Source organism: Molossus molossus, unplaced genomic scaffold (genome assembly GCF_014108415.1).
Source record: "Molossus molossus isolate mMolMol1 unplaced genomic scaffold, mMolMol1.p scaffold_m16_p_18, whole genome shotgun sequence".
Classification (NCBI taxonomy): Eukaryota; Metazoa; Chordata; class Mammalia; order Chiroptera; family Molossidae; genus Molossus; species Molossus molossus.
Genome location: NW_023425353.1, coordinates 4,670,440 through 4,694,843, shown reverse-complemented (window position 1 = coordinate 4,694,843; position 24,404 = coordinate 4,670,440). Strand labels below are relative to the sequence as shown.

Sequence of the window (24,404 nt, the reverse complement as noted above, 5' to 3'; positions counted from 1 at the left end):
CTGCATTTCATGCTATAGTATGAACACTTGCCTGTATCTTTAAATAGTCCCTGTACATGACAGTGCTTGTAAGAGCTATTTCCTATCCACAGAAGTTGGGTAGGTCCTTAAACACTGTGTGGTCTGCTGCATTAAAAACCTTTGGGGAACTACCGGGTAGGACCCTGGTGTCTCTCTCTCTCTTTTTTAAAATATGTTTTTATTGATTTTTTTAGAGAGAGAATAAAGGAGAGGGAGATAGAAACATCGATTGGCTGCCTCCTGCATGGCCCCTGTGGGGATCGAGCCCGCAACCTGGGCACGTGCCCTGACCAGGAATCGAACCGGGGCCTCTCAGCCCATGGGACTCGCTCAATCCACTGAGCCACGCCGGCTGGGTAAGGACCCAGCTTTCTTAATTCTTTGTGTTGTCAAATGTATTTCCTGCAGTGCCACCAGGTCAGTTAAAGGTGAATCTGTCTTATTATGAACCAATATTGTTGTGAAAACTTTCAACCCGAAAATTAAAGCAATGCAGTAGTAATGCATTATTACAATACTGAGAATGTCACTGAAAACCAAGTTTACATAGTTGTGAGACTGAAATTCCAAACCATTTTTATCCCAAGAAAATTATCTTTAATCCTGTTCTTTCTTTTACGTCTCACCAAATGAACTGGTTTGGAAATGCTACACACCATCAAGAGTCAGACATGACTCAGAAAACTTCGCTTTTACTAACCTGGTAAAGTAGCCGTCCCTTTCTGGCTCGGTTTCTTCCCACATCTAATCCGGCGTTCATTTATCGCATTTTCGATCTCCTGAAGCTTTTTCATTGCGTCTGTGTAATCTTGCTTTCGTTTTTTCTTGACAGTTTTACATAGGTCTGGCTCATTGGCAAGTTTCTTTGCAGCTTCCGCCAGCTTTTGCTGTATGAGGAAGTTGCTCTCCAGCTCTTGCAGAGCAGGGTCCTGCATGGACACAGCGATACCGTTCCGTTTCTACGCAGTCGCGCCTACACACACTAGCCACAGGTCAGACTTCTGGTGCATTCTCACATCAGGGGCTCTTTGGGAGTAAAATCTTTCCAAATTTTGCTGCCTAGGTATCCTCAAACCCTTTCCTAAGAGACAAAATCTCCCTCGCCCACTTACATAAACTTCTCATCCTCTTTCCTTTTCAAAGAAAGGAATGGCCTTTCATTCATTCAGTTGGTTGAGGAAAGATCATGTTTTTCCAGAAGGGATTCTCACCCCAAGTTTCACAGATGCAGAATGCTGTCCTTACACGCACAGCTTTAGAAACATCAGTTTGGGTATGATTCCTATTTCTGGTGGTTCCTGGCCGCATGACCCTGAACACACTGCCTAATTTTTTAATGATTCAGTTTTTGTTTTTGTTTTTAAATGGAGATAACATCTACCTTACTCAAGTATACATGCATTTCTTAGTTCAGAGAAATGCTTGGAAGAGTAATGTAGTGAGAATTGTTATTTCAATTAAATAACAATTGTTAAATTGTCATGTAAATGAACTGTGCATAAAAGAAAGAATTCAAGTTGGTCTACATTATCATTTTCAACTGGTGAGATAAAAACGCACAGCCCTGACTCAAAAGCAAAGGAACAAGCCAACCGCCCTCAACAGACAGCTTTTCTGTCCCACGGTAAATGGAAATGCTGGGAGCTGGTGCTCATACCTCTTCACTGGGCAGCAAGTTGTCATCTAATCTGAACGCGGTACCTACACGCCTTCTGACCTGAGGAGGTTTCTCACCTATGCTCAGCGGGTATTCCTTTGGCATTTTGCCTGTGAGCTCCTGTGGAACAGAACAGATTTGAGAGAGGACAATAGACACCAGCCAGAGTTGTCAAACACCATTTAAAGAGCCCCCCGAACAGAAGAGACTCACAGCCTCCCGCAAACAGATCTTCTTAAGCTCCTCGACTTTTTTCAGGAGCTTTTCTTGCAACAGTTTTTCCTTCTTCTTGAGTTCAAGGATTTTCTCCCTCTTTTGCTCCTCACAAACTTCGGAGTCTTGAGAACCTGGGGGATTGGAGAGGAGGGGCAGGGAAGGTTCATGCAAGGGATGCTTCCTTCCTTTTTTAAAGGACAAAGGATTTTTAAGCCAAACAGGCTACTACAGAGTTTATTTCTTTCTGAACATAATAAAAGGAAACTGGAAAACATTTTCTCATGCTTCTGGGCCTCAAACATAGCCTGGTAATAAAATGTGCCTTTTGCATTTTGGCTCAGTGATTTTAGAAGCAATAATAAAATGTTTAATGTTTTAGACACGCCCAAGGAAAAACTGAATTTTTCTGAGCAGGTGAGGTGGTTAGATGTGGTAGTTGCTAAGAATGTTCTCTTAGAAAGCAAGCAAGGCAAAGGAATGTTCTGTGTTTCTGATTCACAAGTTGACAGTAAAATTCTAATGGGGAAATTCATTTTAGTGAAGTTATATACACTAAGTGATAAAAGATTCCAGAATTTCTGCAAAGGGCTTGGGGAATCAATCACGGAAGAGAGGGAGGCTGTTCAAAGCTTTTAGTCACATTTGACTTATATTAAATGGAGAATTAGACAACTGTCTGTATCAAAACTAAATATAGGGGGGAATAAAAAGCTGATAGAATTTATGGGGAGAAAATGTCCTTTCAAGATACCCCTAGACACTCACTATCTTTGTATCTAGTGTTACTTATGCAACCTGACTGTTTATAATTTAATTTTATACTTTTTGAAAGTAGTTTAAAATTTTTATTCAAAACTGCTGTGTACTATAATTTTGTTATGCTTACTTATTCCCAAAATAATGGCTGAAAAGATGCATTTAAAAGTGGTTTACAACAAAAAAGTGAAATAAACGAAAGATTGTCAGCACTCTGTCTAACCCCAGAATGTTACCCGAGGAGATGAAGCTGCCGTTGCTGGCCATGATGAACTGGCTCTTTGCCTCCAGAGTGACCAGTTTGGAGGTCCTCGGTGTTCCTGCCTCTGTCAACTCCATCGCGATGTCGTCTAAACTTCTCGCTGAAGGAATCTTTGCCTAAGAGATATACAATATTGTGATGGAATTCACTCAATTAAACCTATTTCAAATTAATAAAATGATTAAATACTATAGAACAAACATGGAGGACAAATTAGAATTTTTATACAGATACTAAAATGACACCTCAGAAAAAACAAGACAAGCTCTGTAGCTAAAACGTATTGCGATTCTTTCTTACGGCATAGTTCAGTCGTTAACTTTAAAATGTCACCAGTGTACACATACGTGCATTCTAACAACTAGGATATCTAACAACTTTTTGTATTTTTTTTTTCAATCCTCCCCCGAGGATGTGTTTTTACTGATTTTTAGGGAGAGAGAGGAATATTGATGTGTAAAGAGAAACATCGATCAATTGTCTCCCAACTGGGGATCGAACCAGTAACCTAGGTATGTGCCCTGACCAGGAATTGAACCCCAAATCTTTTGGTGTTGGGGACAATGCTCCAACCAACTGAACCACCCAGCCAGAGCAAATCTTACAACTTCTGAATCAGGTTACTCATTTTTTAAAGGTAAGAAAAATTAAAACAGTTGGTAGTAAAGTTAAAAAAACACACACACTAGAAGAACAAAAGCCCTTGCTTGCATCTTTTCTGAGAATCCTTATCTCTTGAATAGAAAGCAAATGCGGGTCGGGAGTTTATTCCTACAGAACCTCTCCTAGTCACTTACCTTGCTTTGCTTCCGATCCAAGTAAAACTGGTGCTGACTAATGGCCATTACCCAGATGGACTTGATGAGAGAAGAGTTGGCATACCAGGTCTGCACAAAGAGGCCACTTTGCCCAAAGGTTCTTCTTGACACGGAAATCCTGAAAGATTGAGAAAAGCACTCAACTTATTTGCCTCTGGCCCCAGCACAGCACAAAATGTATCTAGTGACTAATGTAATAAAGCATCTTCTTAATTGTTTCTTCGCTGCCACACTCTTACCCTGACAGGGCTCTGATTCCTCTTTTTGATAAACCAATCACATGTAGGTAATACCACTCTGCAAAACTAGAGTAATAAAAAATGCATACATCCCTGGCCAGTTTTGCTCAGTGGTTAGAACATCAGCCCGCAGACCAGAGTCTCAAGTTATATTCCGGTCAAGGGCACGTGCCTCGGTTGTGGTTTGACCCTGGCCCTGGTCGAGTTGTATGGGAGGAAACTAGTCCATGTGTCTCTCTCACATCGATGTTTCTCTCTCCCTCCCTCTCTCTCTTTCTCTCTCTCTCTTCCTCTTCCACTCTATCTGAAGATAAATGGAAAAATATCCTCGGGTGAGGATTAAAAAAAAAAAGCATACACACGCTCAAAAGCAGATAAGGATTAGTCAATTTAGTGGCTGTACTAAAAACAGTTAAAACCATCACAGGCAGTCGGGAATAAATGCGGTAAGGTTTTATTTTATTATTATTATTTTTTTATCCTCACCCGAGGACATTTTTCCACCTTTTGTTCAGATAGAGCAGGAGGGAGAGAGAGAGAAACATCAATGTGAAGGGACACATCGAGTGGCTGCCACCCGCACGACCAACCAGGGCCGGGGACAAACTGCAACCGAGGTACGTGCCCTTAGCGGTAACCGAACCCGGGTCTCTCTGGACCGCAGGCCGACGCTCCAACCGCTGAGCCAAACTGGCCAGGGCAAATGCAGTAACATTTTAAAGACAAAGACCTGGGGTATCAGCATCTTCCTCAGGCGAGAGAGTGAGCCAGGCTAGTGAGCAGCGGGACAGGAGACTGAGACAGACAGTTAAGCAGCAGTGTGCGGCCACCCAGGACATCCCCTCTTTCCTGAGCCACGGACACTTGAGAGGAAACAGTGTGCACTTCCCCCAACCAGAGGGTATAGTTGAAACCACCCTACTCAGGAGACAGACAGCAGAACTCCAATTAGTGCCCTTCGCCAACCACACCCAAGGACAGGTGAAGCTAAGGGAATAAACCTCATTTTGTACATCAGCATAAAGCTGAGGAATATTCTAGTGATACTCCCCTAAATGCCCAACCTTTAATACCCCTCAAAATGAAGGTCCCAGCTCATGTTGTCTGCCTGTCTCCCAGGAGCACGCTCGTGCCTTGCCCCACCCTGTTCTTCCCCCACAGGTGTGTCTCCTAAACTCTACGGGACCCCAAGAGGCTTAACCCAGGGCAACAATGGGCAGCAGCAGTTCGTCCCAGACAGACCCCTGAACCGGTCTCCAAGGTCCCTTTTCTCTGACTTCTCAGTGACCCACAGCAGCCTCGGCTCCTTTCCCAGCCCTTCCGTGTCTCACTGTCCCCAGCTTTAATAAGCGTCCTCTAAAGTTCACCCAGACTCATGTTGTGAAACTTTTCCTGTACGAAGTCAAGAACTCACACACACCCTGCTGGCCCTAGGCAGACCCACTCAAGGCCAGGTCCCCTTTCCGGTAACAAGAGCATCTCGGACCTAGATAGACTTGTCTGGCTCAGACATTATCAAAGGATGAACATAATAATATTGCCTAAAAGTACAAAGTCCAAACCTGGTCCAGAGTGCTGCTAGTGCATAAACCAGATGAAAGGAAGGATGGGGTGGAAGAGAGAAGGATGGGGGACGGGAGAGGGAAAGGGACCAGAGTTTGGGTCATCTTTTTGTTAAGGGCTGTTTCCTCGTGTCCTCCAATCATCCATAAATGTAACTGAAAAGCAACCACTGGTAAAGAATTGTCCGGGAGAGTTTGGAGAAACTACAGTCCTGACTTTAATTAATGTAGATAATTTGGCAGTTGGTTTTTAAAGTGATCAGGAATACCAAATTTTAAAATGAGCAAAAGATCTGAACATATATTTCTATAAAGATATACAAATGGCCAATGAGCACATGAGAGATGCTCAGCTGCCATCAGTCACCAGGAGAATGAAATGAGAACCAGAATGAGTTGCCATTTCACACCCCAGGACGACTGTTAAAGAACAACTGAACTAAAAATAACAAGTGTTAGGGAGGATGTGGAGAAATGGACCCATATATATATACTACTTGTGCAAATAAAAGATGGTGTAGCCGCTTTGGTACACCTCAGGCTGTTCCAAAGTTTAAAGAAAGAGTTAGCCCTTCATCAAGCAGCTCTGCTCCCAGGTATATACCCAAGATAAATAACACATGTCCACACAAAAACTGTGCACAAATGGTCATAGCGTTATTCATAAAGCTGCCAGGACCATACAGAGAAAAAACTGTGATCCTCACCTCCGTGGATCATGAACTTCAACAGCAAATTTTTTCTCACGGAAATATAAGTTCTCCAGCTGTTTCCATTGGAATAGCTAATAAATTAAGAACACACAAAAACCACACAGCTTTAAATTATGTTAAGTTTTACTAAATTTATAAATCAGCTTAATAATCAAATAACCAGGAAGGTGCACTAAGATTAAGCCCGAACATGTGATGCATTCTTTTTACAATCGGAACCCTCTGTCCCTTTTTCTGACAGTAATCTTTGCCAACCCTTCCTTGAGCAATAAAACTAGGTAACCGTGGGGAACATGCATGCTATTTTTCCTGTGACTCAATGAAATAAAAGAGTTAGTAATGAAATCCTCGTAGATGCCAGTAAGCACATGCCTCCTGATCAAAGATGTTGATTTCATATTTAAATGGAAAGATAGTCAAAGGGGTATTTCAATAAGACCACAGATTAAATTTCAAAAGAAAGCAATGTGAAAGTAAACCAGAACCCCAAGCAGGGGTGGTTCCCCATGACATCAGTTTTCTTGCCTACAGGTGTCCCCCTAAGTGTACAGAAACCAGGAACTGGAGGCAGGGGTGAGGTGGGGGTGAATGCACAGGTGCCCTTTGGTTTCTGAGCTGGAGCCTCCAGTTTATCAATAGAACCTACTTCCAGATTCCCACTGCTGGCACCTAACGCTGCACCCCGTGTTATTTGCCAGTGTGTTGGGAGAAACAGACTCCACTAGCAATGTGCGTTTGAAAACCATATAATTTGTGAAAGCAGCTCATTCACAAAACCCAGTGTGCCCTGCTGGACTGCCGGGCCCCTCAGACCTGCTAGCCCGAGCCTCATCCTGTCTCTTCACCGGACTTCACAGAACTCCTCTACTTGGTCTACTAGTCTCGATTGTTAGCCAAATAATAGCATCGTGATTTCATTCCATCATTAGACTTTCTTGGGCTGGATTTTTAACATACATTCAAAGAATATTCAAAGAGCATTTTCACGATCTGAGTAACTCCTCTGCGATGCACGGTCGGTGAAACCCTCTCCTGAAGGACGGGAGCCTCCTGGGGGAACAGGCGTGCGCGGGTGCGGGGCACGCGTATCCCCGCCAGGAGGGGCCGGCCGGCCACGCCGAGCACGGCCGCGTCGGCGGAACCACGACACTTGCCCAGGTCAGAAGAGTTATTAGTGAAAGCTGAGAGCTACATACCAAGTTCCTAAGCTGTCCGTAGGCCTGAGGCTTTCCTTTCTTTAATCCAGAGGTCCCGACCCGGGCCAGAACCGGGCCAGCACCGCGAGGGGAGCCGGTGAGGGGAGCCGGCCGCCACCCTCCCGCCGGCAGCTGGGCGAGCTGGCGGCCGCTCAGGCACCGGGAGGAACTCGGTTTCACAGGGAGCCTCCCACGCCACCGCCTCCTGACATCAGCAACTCTCATCTGGTGACACCTCCCAGGTCCCTCCTTCCACCGGGTGGGGGAGGCCAGGTTCTCACCAGCAGATTTTCCCAGCAGGGAGCCCCATTTCCCCAGGAGGTGCAGTGTGGGTTCGGACGGGCAGCTGCCCTGGACGCAGGCACAGACTCCACGCAGCTGCCGGGGAGCCATCGCCACCTGGGTCCTCGGCCTGGGCACCAACAGGTTCCCCGGGAAGGGCCGCAGCCGGCTCCGGACCTCCCCTCCCGTCCATTCCCACACACCGGCGGCCTTGGAACACGATCCCGACAGCCACCCCTCCCCCGCACCACAAACCCAGATCCCGGGCTTTGCCTCCATTCAGCCCGTCCCTGCGCCCAGAGCAAACACGCCCCCTGCTGGCGCACCCCGCCGAGGCGGGCTTCCGCTGACTTCGAGGTTGTGAACTAGGTAGCCGGCAACTGGGTTTGCAAAGGAAGTCACGGGACGAGAGTTTAGGTCCGAAATGCAAAGCCACGTACTTCCCTGCCCCAAATCTTGAAAGTTTATGCAAAACCTGATTTCCTGTATGTAGGTGTTGTCATTTTCCTGGTGCTCCTGTATTCTTCAAAAATTTTAAAGAAATGAAAATTTCTCCAACAAGATGTAGATGCTTACATAAAATGAACATAGGTCAGTCTATTTTATGCAAGAGTGCAATGTCCACCTTCTAACCATTCGAGAAGCCTCTATTTTAGACACTTATTATCATTATGATTCTCATCAATGTTCGGGGTGCTAGGAAAATACTTCTAATTGTAGTGGCACTAGATCCAGCTGGCAACTGGAAATAGGCTAGTTTTTCTTTTGAAATTTCTGAAATCATTCTTCCATCGTGCTTTTATATTATTTTTGTTCTCCTAATCTCAGAAAGGCAATGGAGCAGAGGTGAAGTGATTCATTTCCTGGAAGCACAGTCGCCCCTGAACCTCCCCGGACAGCGCCTGGCACGCAGCAGGCAACTAGGTTTCCTTCCCTTCCTTGTGCCAGTGTTCTCCTTGGAGGATAATCAGAGCCCCTCCAGACCCCATCAGAATCATGCAGAGATTTCAGACCAGAGGAGGAGAGGGGCAAACTGGTCAAAGAAACATCCACCAGGTTGACCTGACTTGTTGGGGCCTCCACATTACAGAAATGGTCTATCATATAATAATACTCTAAATCACCTGAAATATGAAAGGCTTTAAAGAAATCACTCTGCATTTGAGGAAAGAGGTGAAAGTTCAAAGGTAGAAGGAAGCACATTTTGTATTATTTGTAGAACAACTGGTGCCCATATAAGGTAGGACTATTATCAGGTATGATGTCTTAAGGGCAGGACAAGACTATTGTGTATATTATTTATGCATGTGTGTGTATACACAAACACATTTGTAATTTTCATATTAAAATAAAAAACAATATTTTGCCTAAGCCAAAATTACCATTCTTGGTGATTTAAAAGAAAAAATGAGGAATTTTATTTGCCTTGCAACACGAAGCTAAGAGCATGAAACTAGACTGTTTTCTAAAGTGGTCATTGAACAAACACAATAACAATCATTTATTAGTGCTTACTGTTGTTTCTGTGACATTCACTAGTAGCTATAAGTTAGAAATTGTGTTGTTTTGGGAATCTATGGTGGAAATACTTAGATGATAAAAATAAAACTATTTATTAGGTCTTCCAGATTTCTTTCTACCCTATGCCATCTAGAATGGTCAGTTGTACCCTTCAGCATCAAAGGAAGGAAGTAGATGACAACAGATGAGATAATAGCTGGGTTTAACTCTGAGACTGCAAAAGAAATAAATAAATAGGAAATGTAAAAGAGATGCAATATGAACAATGATACTAACAAAAGATAATCAAAATGCTACGGAAGAAGAGAACATATCCTAAGGTCAGTCAGTAATCATCCTGTCTTAAAAAAGAAAGTGTCAAAAAAATTAAAAATTGATACAAAACCAAAGCAGAATCAAATCCTGTTTTGAAAGTGAACTGATGCAAAATGTTGTGATCACAATAATCCTTACATGTAAAGAAAGTTGATGGTTTTAGAATAATTTGCTACACATTATTACACTTTATTTAATGAAATGCATGGGTTGAATATTTAAGCCATTTTCTTAAAACCTACAATCAATCATTATAGACTTAAAGAACCAGAAGAAATCACCTCTTCCCCATTCCCACCCCACAATCTCAATGATTCCTAAATACCTGAAACTACTGTCAAACTGGGAAAAAAGACTACACGGAAAAGCCCAGGGACTTTTAGGAGGCAGGGTGATGTATACGTTAGTAGCTCATGGAGTCATTTATTCATTGCTCTTGAATCAACAAGATTTCTGTCCACCTTCTATGTGAGAGGTCCTGCTCTTGTTGGCGAACAATGGCCAGGTGCCCTCTCTTGTGCTTACCTGAACCAATCGGACCAAGGCAGGCTGCCTGGTTTGCATTCTGGTCCCACCACTTGTGTTTTATTTGGCAAGTTGCTTAAGTTTCCTGAGTCTCAGTTTCCTTATCTGTAAAGTGGGGCCAACAGCGCCTGCCTCCAAGGGCAGTTGGAAGGTTCAGTAGGATTATGTTTGTGAGACACTTAGCCCAGTGCTTGGCTCAGAATAAACATTTGGTAAGGGATAAAGCTACTTGTATTTGTCAGGACTCTCAGTCTAATTCCTGGATTTTATCATGCCTTTGTGCAGATGGAGGGCAGCCACTTAATGGAAAGAGAACAAGAAACAGCTGCCGGGCTCCCACATCTGTCTTTCCGCTGGTGAGAAACAGCCAAGTTATTCTGTTGACACACCTGAATCACTCAGGCTTCCAAATCTGTGAATTTCAGCCTCTGTAAAAACTGCCTATTTCTGTGTATTTCATTGGTGGTTCCCAAATATACCCTCTAGGTAGGAAATGTGTTCACTGATCCTGCAACAGGGAGGTCAGAGGAGGAGGGAGGCGGGGTCAAAGGCACGCCCCAGGGAGACGCAAGCTCCCTCCTGTCTCCAGTCTAGGGCAGGCAGTAAAGGAACGTGCCCTGGCAGGTAGAAGAATGTCGAGGAGTGTGCACCTGCCACTGGCCAGAGGGACCTCCTGGATTTTGAAAGACCAACAAAAAGGCTTTGGACGGAAAGGATCGAACTGTCTTTTTGAATCTTGAGAAATTGAAAGTAGACACCACCCAAAGTTTTAACACTAGGCAAAGACAAGAAATACGTCATCGGAGGCTTTTTCCCCCTTCATAGTAACACTTATAATGTAGGTTAATCATTTAACTGCAAATTCACCTCGAAATGACTAAATGTGGGCTAGTCACAGCTGTAGTGTATGATTGTGCATCAATGACTCACACAGGATCATTCCCCTGCTATGACCCGAAAAAACAAAATCATGGTATCATGATTTATTCTTTTATCATTAAAAGAAGTTACACTTGATGAATATACTGTTCATGAACCAGCTAGTGAATCAGTTTTACCTTCTGACGTACCACAAAAATAGAATTTTGCATGGTTATAGACTCTTATTTTTTTATTTAAAAATATTTCCTTTCTTTATTGATTTGAGAGAGAGAGAGGAAGGGAGAGGGAGATAGAGATAGAAACATCGATGAGAGAGAATATCAATTGGCTGCCTCCTGCATGCCCCCCACTGGGGATCGGGCCCACAACCTGGGCATGTGTCCTGACCAGGAATCAAACCAGTGACCTCTTGGTGCGTGGGTTGACACTCAATCGCTGAGCCACACCAGCTGAGCTAATTATAGGCTTTAAAAAACCAAACTGACCTACCTTCTATCCACCCAGCCATCCTTCTATCCATCAATGTTTATGTGACTGAGATTGCATCTTCCCAACAACTCAGTGGGAAAATACTACTTTTTGTCCCATTTTACAAGAGGAAACTGAGGCCCAGATAGGTTTAAGTAAATTGGCCAAAGTCACATACCTAAACAGGGCGGATCTGGGATTCACAGCCAGGCACGAACGGGTTCTAAAAAGCCCAGGCCTAACCACAGCCCACATGCCTCCTCTCCCACCTGGGAAGAGCGCTCTATGGACATTTGTTGTGTTAACGAAAACAGAAAGAGAAAAGGCAGCAACTCCCAGGAAGAAGAAAGCAGCAATCACGCATCTGCAGAAAAGGGCTCTGAGTCCCTCGCATTTCACTTAGACTAGTGGTTCTCAACCAGTGACGAACCTGCATCACTCTTCATCCCACCCTCCACCCCAGGACGCCTGCTGAGGTTGGAGACACCTGGGGTTCTCACACTGGGGCGGGGGCAGGAATGCTGTGGAACATCATACCATGCTGGACAGAATTACCTGGCCCAGATGTCCAAAGTGCAGAGGCTGAGTAGCCTGACTCTGAGCATAAGTTTTGGTGATGTAACTATGCTTTGGTCAGTAGAGTGTGTTGCTGAGGAAGATATAATTTTTGCTCTAAAAACAACTGATTAGACCAGAAGAGGCCCTGCTCACAGTGTCAGGCATGCTGAACTAAAGTTTCCTAACATATCCAAATGGTACATACTCAGGGAGTGAAAATTACTTTTTCACATGTGATGTTATACCTTCCATACAAAAAAATCCCATCTTAAATGGAAGGAGTAAAATATTCTGCGTATTTCTGAAAAAGTTTCGATGAAGAAGTTCTGGGTATCAGGAAATGTATAATATAAAATCTGACCATCTAGGAGGATGTCAGCTCCCCCAGATTTCCTTTGTGGCTGACCCTCTGACCTTCCAGGGCTGTCTCATGACTTCCTGTTCATCGTGCACCAGACTCACCGCATGCATTTGCTCATAGTAACTGCACAATACCCCTTCTCACGGGTTGGTACCCAGTCTGGTTATTAAATATTTTCAATTATATCCCTAATTTTGAATATAATTCCCTTTCCAGATGGATTATCAGATCCTTGGTACAGGAACTTGACTTTTTCCTTAAATGAGATGAAGAGTATAAAGTACTAGCTTGGGGCTCTTACAAACAGAGCCCCAACTTCTTTTTTTTTTTATTTTGGAAAAAAAAAATGATACATTGCACTGTCTTGCTAGAAATTTGTTCCTGAAAGTGAAATGAATGAAAACGAAATCAATCTTTAGTCATAAAGAGTGAAGAAAGCTTTCCTGTTTATGCCCCTTTATAGAACATTTGTTCATAATGCTTCATGCACTACAGTATTTGGTTTTCTCTGCATTTGGACTAGTCGACCCTATGAAAGAGCTAGCTTTCATTTTTCTGCCATTTGGTAAATGCTTAGAAATACAATGTAATACAGAATAATGAGATCGAATGGTTTTGCCTGTCCAGCAGGCATTCTCTTTTCCAAACGTCATCTTCAGTTTCTGTGTGGAACATTCTTACTCTTTAAGCTCTGGCGACACTGGTCTCCACTCCTTGCCATCAGCTCGCACTGTGCCCTGACCAGAACATGCCCGCGGCAAGCCCGCCTGCTGCCCTCCCTTCCGGCTTCAGCTCAATGTCCCCTTTCTCAGAGAGGCCTCCCTGAGCGCGCAAAATGTTCTCCACTCCGCTCATAATTGTCCTGCCATCTTGTTTGTTTCCATCAGAAACTATTCAAAATGTGTAACTGTTTTTATTTCTTGCTTACTTGTTTGTTTTTCATTAACCACACCTTCAAAACACTTCAAAGGAAACAACACAGTGTGACCAAAACTACTTATCACCCTCAGAATCTATTCTTCCTTCCTCTTTTTTAAAATCCTCATCCAAGAATATGTTTTGTTTTTTTTTCATTGAGAGAGAGAGAGAGAGAGAGAGAGAGAGAGAGATCAATGTGAGAGAGATCGAGTGGTTGCAGCCTGGGTATGTGCCCCGATCAGGAACCACACCTGTGACCGCCGGTGCACGGGCTGACACCCTGACCACGGAGCCACACAAGCCGCGGTTTTCTTCCTTCCTCTTAGTAACAGAACATCTGGAGACTTGGTGACTTTATGACTAATATAGCTACTTGCCTTAGATTCGTTCCATTTGCCTGCTGGTTTTGAAATGGAAAGGGATGCCCACCAATGTCCAACCAATTCTCTGACAGTTCCTTGTCTTAGAGGAGTTGCTTCAAACCCTAATTGTGACCAACTATAGGAGGGAAAGAGAAATACTGATGCTGTCCAGTGAACGTTCTAGAGAATACTGTGGGAACAGGAACTATTTACTCAGTGAAGGAATCACTGACTCACTGGCTCCCCAGAATGCTCTTTGAGGTACACAGAGGACATAGATCTGAACTTGACAGTTGAGAAAATAAAGGCCCAGAGTGTTGAGTAACAGCTCCAGGTCAGCCAACCCCTAGGCAGGAGTGTAGGACTGGTTCTTATTTCAAATCCCAGCTACAGGATTTGATTCTCCACCCACTGATGCTGCAGAAAGTTTAAACAATCAGATTGATTATTGGTGTGGCTGAAACTTAATTATACACTTTACAAACAGGATGGACAGGTCTCCAGGTGACACCTGGCGAGGCAGTGTTTTACTGTACTTCGTACTGATGCAGAGAGCACGCGGGCCAGCGCGCCCTGCTGTGGCGAACCCACCACGGTGATGGGGTAGTTGTAGAAAGAACAAGACTGGGTTAGAAATGATCGAGATGGTTCCGCTTAGAAAAACAAGCAAGTCACTCTGAATTTAAATTAAATGAACCCGGTACTTTTGTGATAAAGAAACAGAAAGACGTCTGTGCTTGTTACTTAATACATCTGGCTCTAGGCATTTGGGAATTCCGATAGTTACCAAAAAATCAGTTAACTGAAGGCTGAGAACCCTACCTCCTCACTCTGAAATGCCCCGGGGTGATGGTAAGACTTCCTCAGCCGGTTCTAACGCAGAAACATGCATCTGGAAAGGCGTTTACCCACCACACGTATGACACCTTCGCCAGCACCTGTCCTACCCTCTCCTCTCTGACTGGCTCTCGCCTTCCCAGGCGAAATACTTGCCAGAGGGGACAAGTCAGTCATGAGTCAACTTTCATCAGCCACTGACCCACTGTCTGCTTCTTTGTGAAGAACAGACATTTTCCTTGAAGTATGGAATGAACAATACAATCCTAGAAGATATACAAGTTTGCGTGTTTTCTTTTTAAAGGAAAAATCCATCAGTTTTAAGCTCAAATATCCTGTATTTCAGGTTCAGTTGAGTTCCCTGTTTTCACATTTCCTAAGAGTGTGCAGGGACATATTTGGGCAGAAAGGGAGGATTTTTCATACCCTGAATTTTTGTGGTTTGTAACTCAGAATTTTAAAATTTTATCTTAATTTGCATCATACATTAGGGCATTATTGTTAATAAACGGGGAGAGTCAGAGTGCTTACCAGTCTCTGAAGACTAACCATTTGCCAGTGGACTCGTAGGTGGAGCATAGGGCTGTGGGTTTGCAGTCATGTAGGGTCTTTTTCTATCCAAACGGTGATCCAAGAACATCTCTTATCCTTTATCATTATGCTCACACTAACAACTACCAGTTATTGAGTGATGGCTGTGTATTGGGCACAGCACTAAATATAACCTCATTTAATCCTCATAACCAGCCTATGCATCTGGTGGCATTGCCATTGTGCAGATGAGGAAACTGTGTTTAAAGAGAGATTAAACATGCCCAAAGTTACCCAGTAAATAGACAACAGAGACAAGCCTTGGATTGCTTCCCAAACTCTTCCCTTCATCATTCTACTACAGGATTGAAAGCAACTTGGCCCCATGACTGGCAAAAGTCTTACAGTCTAAACACATGAAGGGTACAAGCTGGATGTTCTGGGAGGGGAGACAAACACAGGTCCCCAACATTCACAGGCTATAATTGATAGACATTATGTGGAAAGGACTCAAGGACTCAGCCTGCGGATCTTGGAACAACCCTTTTTCAAAACAGCCTTTTAGCATCAGTCAGTCTCTCTTATTATTGGCAAATCTTCCTCCTTCTGGCCTGTTGTCAGGCCCTATAATTATAACCCAGCAAGCATGTGGTTCAAGAGGCTGAGCATGTTGAAGGCCTCCCATTCCAGCCTTTGTTTCATTTGAGTTTGCCAAGCTGACCTTCATTCGTGCCTGGCTATTGGCAACTTGCTACGTGCGCAGGTCCATGCAAACAGCTGAAGCATGATCGTCCTGTTATAGGTCTGCTCTCACAGCCCTTTAAAGGATGCATTTTTTTTTTTCATTTGTGCAAACTGGGCCAGAACAGGGTCTTCTAAAACATCCCCCCTTCAATAAACCCTTAAATTGTTTGGCTGTGGAAAAATAAAGATACGAAGCAAGTCCCATGGTCAGATTTAACAGAAGAAGAAAGGAGGAGACCAACAACAGCATGGAGTGGACGTGGGCTTAAATAACCAAGACGGGAGGCAAGACAGTGATTGCACACCAGAAGGCCCGTCTAGGGTGGAGCTGAATTGCACGTCTTGTAAATGAAACAGGAAAACGCTGCAAATTGAGAAAAGGAAGTGGCTTATGACCCTCGTCTTGACTCTGGAGTGAATAAGCACACCTGATTATGATCAATGGTAAACAATATTTACCAATTTCTACGCAACTGTGAGAGGCAAGCAAGGCCTGCAGATCACGAGCAGCGGAGCAGACGGACGGCGCTGTCCGCACCTTCTGCCGGTTACCCTGGGGCCTGGCCGCGTTCAGTGGGACCACGCGCAGTCGGCGCGAGTCTGTTTCATCAAGGCACACTAGCTACGACACTGCTTGGGAGCCAACGAAAGTTGTACCTTACATGCAAGATTCAGAAAACCAGCAAGACTCCTGAATGTTATTTCTTCAGGTGAAATTAAGGGGAGAAATAAATGACCCAAAGATGTTAACATGACTGAGATCTACCTTAAGAAAACATGCCCTGGCCCGTTTGGCTCAGGGGTTAGAGCGTCGGCCCATGGATCAGAGAGTCCAGGGTTCGGTTCCCACTAAGGGCACGTACCTCAGTTGCAGTTTGTCCCTGACTCCAGTTGGGGTCGTGTGGGTGGCAACCACTCGATGTGTCTCTCTCACGTCGATGTTTTTCTCTATTCTCCTCTCTCCCTCCAATTCTTTCTGAAGATAAATGCAAAAAAAAAAAAAAAAAAAAAAACAGTCCTCCGGTGAGGATAAAAAAATATAAATAAATAAATAAATACATAGATAGATAGATAGAAAGAAAGAAAACATGATAGGCCATAATTGGATCCTATAAAATAGATAAACTTGGGGTTGGTTGTTTTCTTGGCTGGGATTCAGCTCCCGCCCAGCCCCCAATGGAAACACCACAATAGGCATCTACAGGGAGTTGGTTAACTACATCACATGTCTCCTCATAACGAGATACTAGGCAGCTTTGCAAAGAGTGAAAAGAGACCTGTTTATAAGTGACCTGAAGAAACAAGACAGGGTATGGAGCAGTGGACATAATCAGGTTTCTTTTTCTCTGTAAAAACTCAGTATATACACTGCAAAGGCTGCACAAACCATTTCATACGCTCTCATGACACTGGCCACCACGGGGAACACGGGGACTCAAGGATGACCTCCTGCCCTCACTGACCTGCTTCTGTAGTATTTACTTTTTCTGGTTTCTTTTACAGTGAATATTTATAACTTTTGGTAAAAAATTAAAAAAGTAACTGTACATAAAGATGATTTTGAAAAAATTATGCAGCCTTCATTTCTAATTTGGTCTTAGAAGCAAATTTTCAAGTATTCCTTACTTAAATCGATCTTGGTCACAGGGCTTACAGAGACAAAATTCTATTTCCTGATCACATACACACTGTCTTACTGTCCTTCCCTCAGATGGATCTAGGTTGTAAAATAAGACTTTAACGTTTTTATTGAGCCCTGGACGGTTTGGCTCAATGACTGGAGTATCGGCCCACGGACCAAAAAGTCTTGGGTTCGATTTTGGTCAAGGGCACATACCTTAGTTGTAGTTTGGTCCTCGCCCTGGTTGGGGTCATGTGGGAGGCAACCAATGGATGTGTCTCTCTCACATCGATGTTTCTCTCTCTCTCTCTCTCTCTCCCCCTGCCTCCCACTCTATCTGAAGATAAATGGAAAAATATCCTCAGGTCAGGATTTAAAAGATATATATTTTTATTGATAATTTGGGTTAAGCCTCAACGCCCAACTAATCTGATCAGAGAGCTGGCCAGGCAGTAGAGGAGGCTGTGGTGGCCACCGCCCACCCTTGGTGTTGTCTGCGTCAGCTCCGCCACCACAAAGCGGGGAGGAAGGGAAGCTTCATTTGCTCTCTTAACTCAGAGGAAGGTTGTGAGCACTGGCTGAAGCTGAAAAGACACTTGATGAGGAGCCTGTGGTGTGATTATAAGAGCCTAACTTTACAAAGAATGTGGCTGTTTTTCTAAAACACAATGCAAGGGACAGACTAACATGACAGAAGACACTGAATGCTGTGGCGTTGGGGGTGACAACGCGGGCAGCCTGGCCGTGGTCTGCTATCGCAGGCCATGTTTCACCGCCGTGACCCCTCGAGGGCAGCCGGATGGCTATCCCAGGGGACTCCTCAGATCTTTCCAAGCAAGAACGCACTGTGCGCTTATGCTTGGGTTGAGAGAAACAACTTCATAATCAAATTTCTAATGGAAAATAACGTAACTTATTAGCTCTGGAAAATCCAAACCCAATAGAGTGTGACCCTTTACTAAATAGCACATGGCTTATTTTTCTTTACAGAAAGCAGACATGTTTACCGTGGAAAATTGTGAAACAAAGATAAGCAAATATAGCAAGGGCAGAAAACAGACTACTCATAACTGTACTACTGAGCGGTCCTGGCCCCTGACATTCTGGCTTATGTCTTTACAATTCACCTCTCTGTTTACCCACATAATTATATATGTATCTGTATGTTTATTTGTATACGTAAAGCTTATAAAAGAAATATCATCCTGTTCATACTAACATAAGACAGAAACCTCCTAGATGCACTTGTGAACTATGCTGTGATGAGCGCTCGTCCCTGCACGCTCGCGCTGACCCGGGCCCTCCCGGAGCCCGCGGCTTCACTCGCCAAACGTTCTTCGCCCCTGAAAGCAACGTTCCCAGCCCCAGAACAGCTCAAGGTCCTCCTAAGTATCTGAAGTGATTCGCACTTACTTCCCGAGGTTTCACCTTATCTTGTAAGTCATACTGGCCAATTCCTTTATAGCTGATCCCAAGCCACCAAGGGAGTCCTTGTTTATCCTGGAAGATGGAAGAGCGTGAGAACCCAGACCTAATTGTAAAGTCTTACAGGGCTAATGTGATGTTCAGTAGTTTCATCCCTTAACAAGTATAAACAAGTCAAAATAAAGCTGTCTTGGTAAACAAAACAGTACTTAAAAACCTAAGTTGTTATTAAAATGCCTTCTTAGAGTTTCTTCAAGTAAGATCTTTAGGTCAAAACAGACCAATACTATTAAAACCAAAAAAAGAATTAAACATTACTGTTTTAATTAAACAGTTGGAGAAAAAATAAAATGTAAGTAATTCAACGAAGAATTAATCCAAAGTACAAAGCCATTTAGCTACTAAAAAAGAAAAGAAAGCAAAAGACAAAAGGCTCTTTGTTCTCTTGATTAGTAACCAGCTATAAAGGTTGGGGAAGTTTCCAAAGAATTACAAAGAAGGAAAAGGTGCCACCAAATGCTGGTGTTTACAGGGCTCCTAACAGTGAGCACGCATCCTGAAAAACAGCGTGTTTGAATAATGCCTGTGAGGTATGTATGGGGAGAGAAGAAATTTGTTTTTATAAATTTATCTCTCAGGTCTTGAAAAGCAAAGGAAGTATTGACCTAGGGAAAGAAAAACTTAGGCCGAAACATATTCTTATTTGCAAACAAACTAAGCATTAATGTCCCAGGCATTACTCAAACACAGTTTTTTAGGGTGCCCATGCTCACTGTTAGGCGCACTGTAAACATCAGCATTTGGAGGCACCTTTTATATCTTTGTAATTCTTTGGAAACTTCCCCAACCTTTATAGCTGGCTATTAGAAATTAAAGCTGCATTAGTACACATTTTTTGTACAGGGTGTCTCCATTATGCAGATATAATTTATTATCCAGTCCCCCACCATTTTGAACTGTAAACATTGTTGGAATTTGAAAAGTCACTCAAGATTGTTCAATTATAAAACTATTCCTCTTTCAAGCAACACTCCCTTCTTAACCTGCTCTATCCCTTATCATTTCACAATATCTCTTAGTCAATATCTCCCTGCTTATAACATCTGAAAACATTATACAAACACAAAGCATACCAACTAAAAATTGGTATTGCAGATCCTGCAAGAATGTGAGAGTTTTATGAAATGAAGCTACTGAAATGACTTTGGAGAGTCCATGGTTCTTATACGAAGGCACTATCGAATGAATATCTGGTAGCATTAGAAAGGTAAACAATTGGAAAAGAGAAAAATAAGTAAGAATAGCTAGCAGAACAGGTGTGCCAAAGAGAATGCTCTGAGTATCCTAGGACTCACAGAGGTTTTAGGAACACATCTGAACATAGCAAGCATTTGGCAAAAAATATGGTTTATAATTTGCTAAAAATGATAAGATATAATTAAGCTTTTTTTTTTTTTTAAGAAAATCAATCTTATTCTTAATGCTCAAATTTCTAGAGACAATTTACATAGATGTGCATATTGATTTATATGATTCTAGAAAGTTGGTGTTGTTCACTAACTCTCACAGAAAAACATGAGCATTATGAAACTGCCATGTAAAAGTGTTTACCTTTACTGCATAATAATGCACTCCGTAAGTCGGGAGAGCTTCTACTATTTTCATATACCTGTGGAAAATAAATAAATATTATAGCCTTTTATTAAAATAGAGGGCCCTTTTGGGAAAAGTGATAGAAAGAAATACAATTTGTATCTACTTTCCTCATTATAACCATGTTTTTGACTAAAGTAGAAATAAAATAAATTATTCTAGGGAATAATATATATCACTTCATCCAAATGTTAAGAGGTTACTAAGAAAACTTCAATTTCAAAAAGTTATAGGAAATGTTATTTTGTACATATTAAGATTTCTATGGCTTAAAAAATATTGTACTGTATTATATACTCAAATTGCAAGTATTTTTTAAACCAAGCACCTAATAATGCAACGCAATAAGAATCAACGTTTGTGCCATTCTCGTAAGTAAAAAATAAAGCTATTTCATGTATTGACTGTGGTAAACTCTTAGAAATATATACTCAACTCCTAAGTCAAAATTCTTAGAAATATACACTTAAAAAAGGTGAAGTTTATTGTATAAAAACTTGATTTTAAAAAATATGTCCACTTCCCGACAAAAAATAAATGGAAGCAATGGTGCCAACATTCTCTATTTTTAATTCAATAAGTATTTACTGTGCACCTCTAAGACTGCCTCTCTGCCTACAAGGACTTGAGGTTCCTGTTTGATATAAGTGCACTTATTAATGGTATTTGAAGAATAATTGCTCTGGACTTTGTAATCAATAGTTTGGTAATTTTCAAAAGCAAACAGCCGTCATGTAAATAAATACAAGAGGTTAGGTAAATACGCCACAGTCATGCAGTGATCACACTGTACAGCCAGGATTCTAGCACACTTAGCAGAATTTCATAGTTTAGACTCTAGAGTCTTAACTACCAAGTTAGACAGTCTCTTATTTGGAGCCACAGTGACAATTATCAGGAGAAACAAAAAGACTGCATTTAAGCAAGGATACTATAATACAGTCATTAGCCTAACCCAAAATCCTTCAGGGAAACGGTTACTCCTGTATTTATTTATTTATTTCATTTCAGAAAATAGGCACAGTGAATTACAATGTCACAGATTCAACTTCAGGACTGTGACCTTCTGATTTCTACCCTGAAGACCATAGAAGGTGTGTTACGATAAAAAGGAGATAGTGTGGCCCTAGTCAAGTAGCAAGTTAGAGTGTTGTCCGATATGCCAAGGTTGAGGGTTCAATCCCCAGTCAGGGCACATACGAGAATCAACCAAAGAATGCATAAATAAGTAGAACAACAAATCAATGTTTCTCTCTCTCAAATCAATAAACAAACAAACAAACAAACAAACAAAAACAAAGGAGATCAGTGCATGCTGCAGAGATATAGGGCGCGATCTAGACACTGGCGGGGGAGAGTGGTCTCCCAGGCTTTACTTCGGTTCTTACATGCTCTGAGCTATATTCTGTAGTTTAAAAAAACACAAACTTGCCCTGGCCGGTTTGGCTCAGCGGCTGGAGCGTCGGCCTGTGGACCAGAGAGTCCTGGGTTCAGTTCCTGCTAGGGGCACGTACTTAAAAAAAAAGCAAAAACAAACAAACAAACAAACAAACAAACAAACAAACACAAACTTCACCGTGGCTGGTTTGGCTCAGCGGTTAGAGCATCAGCCTGTAGTCCAGAGAGACCCGGGTTCGGTTCCCGCTAAGGGCACGTACCTCGGTTGCAGTTTGTCCCCGGCCCTGGCTGGGTCGTGCGGGAGGCAGCCACTCGATGTGTCCCTTCACATCGATGTTTCTCTCTCTCTTCCTCTCTCTCCCTCCTACTCTATCTGAACAAAAAATGGAGAAATGGCCTCGGGTGAGGATAAAAAACAAAAACACAAAAACAACAATAAAAAACCCATAAACTTCAGTGACCATAAAAGTTATTCTACAATTACTATAGCAACAATGCAACATTAGTTTTTATCATAAAATTATAAATTTAGTTTTTATAATTTAAAAATTTTAATGTAACTTGGAACTTTTTTTTTCAATCCTTACCCGAGGATATTTTTCTATTTTTGTTTAGAGTGGGAGGGAGAGAGAGAAAAACATCAGCGTGAGAAGGACACATCAACTGGTTGCTCCTTGCATGACCCTAACCAGGGCCAGAGGTGAAACACAACTGAAGTATGTGTCCTTGACGGGAATCGAACCCGCAACTCATTGATCTGCGGGTCGACGCTCTAACCGCTGAGCCAAACAGGCCAGAGCAACTTGGAACTTTTTTTCTTTTTAAGAGAGAAACATTGATTTGTTGTTCCACCTACCCATTGATTGATTCTTGTATTTACTGGGACTGGGGATTGAACCTTCAACCCAGGCCTATTGGGACAGTGCCCTAACAATGAGCTGTCTGGCCAGGGCGGCTTGGGAACTATTCTTAGAAGTGGATGGTAACTCTGAGAGTGGAAAATGCAGTAATACATCAGTATGGCCTTTCTTGGTAGCATGAAGAAGCAGATTATTCATCACCAACACTGTGTCCCACCCAAAGTAGGGCCACAAGCCTGGCAACCAAACATGGCCTCCAGACAGGTTTTGTATGGCTCATATTGTATTAAAATTTTCATAAAATTACTTTTCAATGTTTAAAATGAGATTTAAAAGTCAGAAATTTCAGCTTTTCTTAGAAAATATCAGAAGATCTGGTAATGTTATCCCTGAATTCTGAAGCTGAACAGCTTTGCCTGTACTCCAGTTCACCACAGTCCCTACTAGTCCCCGTTGCCCCACACTTGGCCTACAGTTATTTTTGTTACCTGCCCGATACTGATGGCATTTGAATCAATGACACAAATATATGGCATGAGCCAAGACATTTTATAATTCACGGTAAGATATTTCTAATTGGATAAGGGCTATGTACATACAAAGCATACAACAGCGATCATTTCAGAGGACTTCTGCAAACAGAAGACATTAAATTATATCTAAGCAAAAGGAAGAAAGATACTTACTGAACCACAGCTTGACCCCGAGTCAGACCTCTGATTTTCAAATAATGCTCAATTGCCCTGTCCTCACTGTAAAACAAGGACACGAAAGCACAGGTTACATGAGAGACAGACTTGTACGAATTCTGGGGTGGCTCCGTGGGAGCAAAGCCTCTGCTGACTTGTCAGGAGAGAGAAGCTGACATTTCTTCTGCACGAGGTGGCTTCCTGGAGGGTTCAAACCTCAGACACTTACCTGCCTTGTCATGATATTCTGACTGATATTTTACGTAATGTATTTATATAATGTATAGTAAGTAATATTTCAAAAACTTAATTTACTAGAAAAAGAAATGTAGCATCTACTTGTCAAATGAAAAACTAATACCTGTTGTCATAATTGAATGAAATACAAAGTAATGTCAGTAAAGAGAGATCAACAATGTTAGGTATTAAAGACAGCTTCCTTAAATTACTCAGGAAGATGTAGAAAGAATTAAAACTGCTTCTGAGTCTGTGTTCAATCTAAAACACTCTATTGTTACTACTTGGGGACACACGGTTTTGGGAGAAAACCCTTCATTATTGTCCTACGACAAAATGTTGACTGAAAAGGGGAAGGACAGACTGAAGCCCAGCAGCCTTGGGCATCATTCAGCTATTACACCCGGCTGTCAGACAGGTAGTTTAAAAAAACACAATGTAGCTTTTTCAGCCACATTTCAAGTATAAGCTAGAAGACTAAATGTTCTTATCTTTATATGTATCTGGTAATCAGCAGCAATCGGTTCCCTTCTTTTTGTTTGTTTGTTAAGAAGCTATTACTTAATGTTGATTTGTTACAGTGGTTCGCAATCTTCCTAATGCCGCGACCCTTTAATACGGTTCCTCATGTTGTGGTGACCCCCAACCATAAAATTATTTTTGTCGCCACTTCATAACCGTAATTTTGCTACTGTTGTGTCTTAGGCGACCCCTGTGAGAGGGTCATTCGACCCCCAAAGGGATCACGACCCACAGGTCGAGAACCGCTGGTTTAGA

The 24,404-nt window shown here is 42.5% G+C and overlaps 1 protein-coding gene across 1 annotated transcript in view; it reads right to left on the bottom strand.

Annotated features, from left to right (window-relative positions):
- The window catches only part of FRMD4B (FERM domain containing 4B), a 189,715-nt gene that overhangs the window by 19,016 nt on the left and 146,295 nt on the right, over positions 1 to 24,404 (bottom strand). The window contains exons 9-17 of the mRNA XM_036267152.1: positions 23,388 to 23,453; positions 20,402 to 20,459; positions 18,779 to 18,865; positions 6,239 to 6,315; positions 3,710 to 3,848; positions 2,887 to 3,028; positions 1,892 to 2,025; positions 1,679 to 1,798; positions 722 to 950 (exon numbers count right to left, since the gene is read on the bottom strand). Of these exons, the coding sequence (XP_036123045.1) occupies positions 722 to 950; positions 1,679 to 1,798; positions 1,892 to 2,025; positions 2,887 to 3,028; positions 3,710 to 3,848; positions 6,239 to 6,315; positions 18,779 to 18,865; positions 20,402 to 20,459; positions 23,388 to 23,453 (1,052 nt within the window). The remainder of the gene's footprint in view (positions 1 to 721; positions 951 to 1,678; positions 1,799 to 1,891; positions 2,026 to 2,886; positions 3,029 to 3,709; positions 3,849 to 6,238; positions 6,316 to 18,778; positions 18,866 to 20,401; positions 20,460 to 23,387; positions 23,454 to 24,404) is intronic.